General features: G+C 45.8%; 1 protein-coding gene across 1 annotated transcript; it reads left to right on the forward strand.

The window, feature by feature from the left end:
• Positions 1–1,126: 1,126 nt before the first annotated feature.
• Positions 1,127–4,373, forward strand: LOC124030880 (translocation protein SEC63 homolog; the record flags this gene model as incomplete). The annotated part of the gene is made up of 3 exons (XM_046342023.1): positions 1,127–1,382; positions 1,867–1,970; positions 3,894–4,373. Coding segments are annotated over 3 exons (589 nt in total), but the record flags the coding sequence as incomplete, so codon positions are not given.
• Between the last annotated feature and the right edge of the window lie 421 nt (positions 4,374–4,794).

Consider the following 4,794-nt stretch of genomic DNA (forward strand, 5'->3'; position numbering starts at 1 on the left):
TAAACCTACAGAGGGTCTCTCAGGAACAGGGTTGGAGTTAAAACCTACAGGAGGGTTCGCTCTCCAGGAACAGGGTTGGAGTGTGAAGCCTACAGGAGGGTCTCTCTCCAGGAACAGGGTTGGAGTGTAAACCTACAGGAGGTCTCTCTCCAGGAACAGGGTTGGAGTGTAAACCTACAGGAGGGTCTCTCTCCAGGAACAGGGTTGGAGTGTAAAACCTACAGGAGGTATCTCTCCAGGAACAGGGTTGGAGTGTAAACCTACAGGAGGGTCTCTCTCCAGGAACAGGAGTTGGAGTGTAAACCTACAGGAGGGTCTCTCTCCAGGAACAGGGTTGGAGTGTAAAACCTACAGGAGGGTCTCTCCTCCAGGAATCAGGGTTGGAGTTATGAACCTACAGGAGGGTGCTCTCCAGAACAGGGTTGGAGTTAAAACCTACAGGAGGGTCTCTCTCCAGGAACAGGGTTGGAGTGTAAAACCTACAGGAGGGTCTCTCTCCAGGAACAGGGTTCAGGTGGAGTTAAAACCTACAGGAGGGTCGCTCTCCAGGAACAGGGTTGGAGTTAAAGCCTACAGGAGGGTAGCTCTCCAGGAACAGGGTTGGAGTGTAAACCTACAGGAGGGTCTCTCTCCTGGAACAGGGTTGGAGTGTAAACCTACAGGAGGGTCTCTCTCCAGGAACAGGGTTGGAGTGTAAACCTACAGGAGGGTCTCTCTCCAGGAACAGGGTTGGAGTGTAAACCTACAGGAGGGTCTCTCTCCAGGAACAGGGTTGGAGTGTAAACCTACAGGAGGGTAGCTCTCCAGGAACAGGGTTGGAGTTAAAACCTACAGGAGGGTCTCTCTCCAGGAACAGGGTTGGAGTGTAAACCTACAGGAGGGTCTCTCTCCAGGAACAGGGTCGGAGTGTAAAACCTACAGGAAGGTCTCTCTCCAGGAACAGGGTTGGAGTTAAAACCTACAGGAGGGTCTCTCTCCAGGAACAGGGTTGTAGTTAAAACCTACAGGAGGGTCTCTCTCCAGGAACAGGGTTTGAACAGGGTTGGAGTTAAAACCTACAGGAGGGTAGCTCTCCAGGAACAGGGTTGGAGTGTAAACCTACAGGAGGGTAGCTCTCCAGGAACAGGGTTGGAGATCAGTGGTATAGACTATGTATAACCCCCCCGTCTCCCCCCCCCCAGGAGTGGGAGGCTCTGCAGCAGAGTGTCCAGCGAAGGGAGAGGGCGCTGTTGGAGACCAAGTCTAAGGTGACCCACCCCGTCTACAGCCTGTACTACCCAGAGGAGAAACATGAGTGGTGGTGGCTCTACATCGCTGACCGCAAGGACCAGACTCTAGTCTCCATGCCATACCACGTCTGCACACTCAGAGACACGGAGGAGGTGAGAGGGGGTGTGTGTGTGTGTGTGTGTGTGTGTGTGTGTGTGTGTGTGTGTGTGTGTGTGTGTGTGTGTGTGTGTGTGTGTGTGTGTGTGTGTGTGTGTGTGTGTGTGTGTGTGTGTGTGTGTGTGTGTGTGTGTTGCCTGTGTGTGTGTGTGTGTGTGTGTGTGTGTTGCCTGTGTGTGTGTGTGTGTGTGTTGCCTGTGTGTGTTGCCTGTGTGTAGTATGACGCTCAACAGTTTCCCCAGTGTGTATCAATAATTGGTCCACCACCCAACGGACATCCAGACAACTTGACACAACTGTGGGAATCATTGGAGTCAACATGGGACCAGCAGCACTGTGGAAACGCTTTCTACACCTTGTAGAGTCCATGACCCTGACTGATTGAGGCTGTTCTGAGGGTGGGGGTGGGGTGGGGGCACTTGAATATTAGGAAGGTGTTCTTAATGTTTTGTATACTCGGGTGTGTTCTCACTCCGACAGGTGGAGCTGAAGTTTCCAGCTCCCTCTAAAACGGGGAACTACCAGTACTCTGTCATCCTCCGCTCAGACTCTTACCTGGGTCTGGACCAGATCAGACCCTCAAGGTGAGACCTTACAACTCACGTGTGTCTGTGTGTATTAGAAACTAAAATGTTTAGTACGTGAGAATAGGCATTGGTCTGAAGCTGAAAGAGAATTCACATGAGCTCCACAATGCCTGGTCCACCCATGTTTTACAGCACCACAATGCCTGTTCCACCCATGTTTTACAGCACCACAATGCCTGGTCCACCCGTGTTTTACAGCACCACAATGCCTGGTAATGTTTCAGCACCACAATGCCTGGTCCACCCATGTTTTACAGCACCACAATGCCTGGTCCACCCATGTTTTACAGCACCACAATGCCTGGTCCACCCGTGTTTTACAGCACCACAATGCCATGTTTTACAGCACCACAATGCCTGTTCCACCCATGTTTTACAGCACCACAATGCCTGGTCCACCCATGTTTTACAGCACCACAATGCCTGGTCCACCCGTGTTTTACAGCACCACAATGCCGATCACCATGTTCACAGCACCACAATGCCATGGTTTTACAGCACAACGCCGGTCCACCCATGTGTTACAGCACCACAATGCCTGGTCCACCCGTGTTTTACAGCACCACAATGCCTGGTCCACCCGTGTTTTACAGCACCACAATGCCTGGTCCACCCGTGTTTTACAGCACCACAATGCCTGGTCCACCCGTGTTTTACAGCACCACAATGCCTGGTCCACCCGTGTTTTACAGCACCACAATGCCTGGTCCACCCGTGTTTTACAGCACCACAATGCCATGTTTTACAGCACCACAATGCCATGTTTTACAGCACCACAATGCCATGTTTTACAGCACCACAATGCCATGTTTTACAGCACCACAATGCCTGGTCCACCCATGTTTTACAGCACCACAATGCCATGTGTTTACAGCACCACAATGCCATGTTTTACAGCACCACAATGCCATGTTTTACAGCACCACAATGCCATGTTTTACAGCACCACAATGCCATGTTTTACAGCACCACAATGCCATGTTTTACAGCAGGATTTATGTTGATATTGTACTTCAGTCTAAGTGGTCTAAACTGTGTGTTTTAACTATATATATTAACTATATATATTTTAACTGTGTGTTGTAACTATATATTGTAACTGTGTTTTAACTATATATATTAACTATATATATTTTAACTGTGTGTTGTAACTATATATTGTAACTGGTAGTGTTGTAACTATATATTTTAACTGTGTGTTGTAACTATATATTGTAACTGTGTGTTGTAACTATATATTGTAACTGTGTGTTGTAACTATATATTGTAACTGTGTGTTGTAACTATATATTGTAACTGTGTGTTGTAACTATATATTGTAACTGTGTGTTGTAACTATATATTGTAACTGTGTTGTAACTATATATTGTAACTGTGTGTTGTAACTATATATTGTAACTGTGTGTTGTAACTATATATTGTAACTGTGATATATTGTAACTGTGTTGTAACTATATATTGTAACTATATATTGTAACTATATATTGTAACTGTGTTGTAACTATGTATTGTAACTGTGTGTTGTAACTATATATTGTAACTGTGTGTTGTAACTATATATTGTAACTGTGTGTTGTAACTATATATTGTAACTGTGTGTTGTAACTATATATTGTAACTGTGTGTTGTAACTATATATTGTAACTGTGTGTTGTAACTATATATTGTAACTGTGTATTGTAACTGTGTGTTGTAACTATGTATTGTAACTGTGTGTAACTGTGTGTATTGTAACTGTGTGTATTGTAACTGTGTGTATTGTAACTGTGTGTATTGTAACTGTGTGTATTGTAACTGTGTGTTGTAACTGTGTATTGTAACTGTGTGTATTGTAACTGTGTATTGTAACTGTGTATTGTAACTGTGTATTGTAACTGTGTGTGTTTTAACTGTGTTTTAACTGTGTTTTAACCGTACCAGCTGGAGGTGCACGAGGCCAAGGCGGTGTTGGATAACCACCCCCAGTGGGACATCCCAGAAACGGAGGAGGAAGACGAGGAACAGGAGGACAGTGACGGGATTGAGGAGAGCGAAGAGGAGGATGAAGACAACGACTAAACACACACACAAACACACACAACCACCCCAGGGCAGTTTGTACACACACACAACCACCCCAGGGCAGTTTGTACACACACACCCATACTGACATGGACTGTGGACCTCACTATGGCCCCGCCCCACACATCCTTTTCTACAGAAACCTAGACTGGGTCATGTCCTGACTCTAATGTTCACTTTCACAGGAGAACTGTCAATATATATATCCAGCCCTGTGTGTCTGTGTCTGTCTGAATGAGAGAGTGTGTCTGTGTGTTTGATTGAGAGAGAGTGTGTGTCTGTGTGTTTGATTGACAGAGAGTGTGTGTCTATGTGTTTGATTGACAGAGAGTGTGTGTCTGTGTGTTTGATTGAGAGAGAGAGTGTGTGTGTGTGTGTGTGTTTGATTGAGAGAGTGTGTGTGTGTGTGTTTGATTGAGAGAGAGAGTGTGTGTGTGTGTGTTTGATTAAGAGAGAGAGAGTGTGTGCTGTGTGTGTTTGATTAAGAGAGAGAGTGTGTGTGTTTGATTGAGAGGAGAGAGAGTGAGAGAGAGAGAGAGAGTGTGTGTGTTTGATTAAGAGAGAGAGAGGTGTGTGTCTGTGTGTTTGATTGAGAGAGAGAGAGAGTATGTGTGTTTGATTAAGAGAGAGAGTGTGTGTGTGTGTGTTTGATTGAGAGAGAGTGTGTAGTTTGTGTGTGTTTGATTAAGAGAGAGAGAGAGAGTGTGTGTCTGTGTGTTTGATTAAGAGAGAGAGTGTTGTGTGTTTGATTAAGAGAGAG

The sequence above is a fragment of the Oncorhynchus gorbuscha genome, unplaced genomic scaffold (assembly GCF_021184085.1).
Source record: "Oncorhynchus gorbuscha isolate QuinsamMale2020 ecotype Even-year unplaced genomic scaffold, OgorEven_v1.0 Un_scaffold_17429, whole genome shotgun sequence".
NCBI lineage: Eukaryota > Metazoa > Chordata > Actinopteri > Salmoniformes > Salmonidae > Oncorhynchus > Oncorhynchus gorbuscha.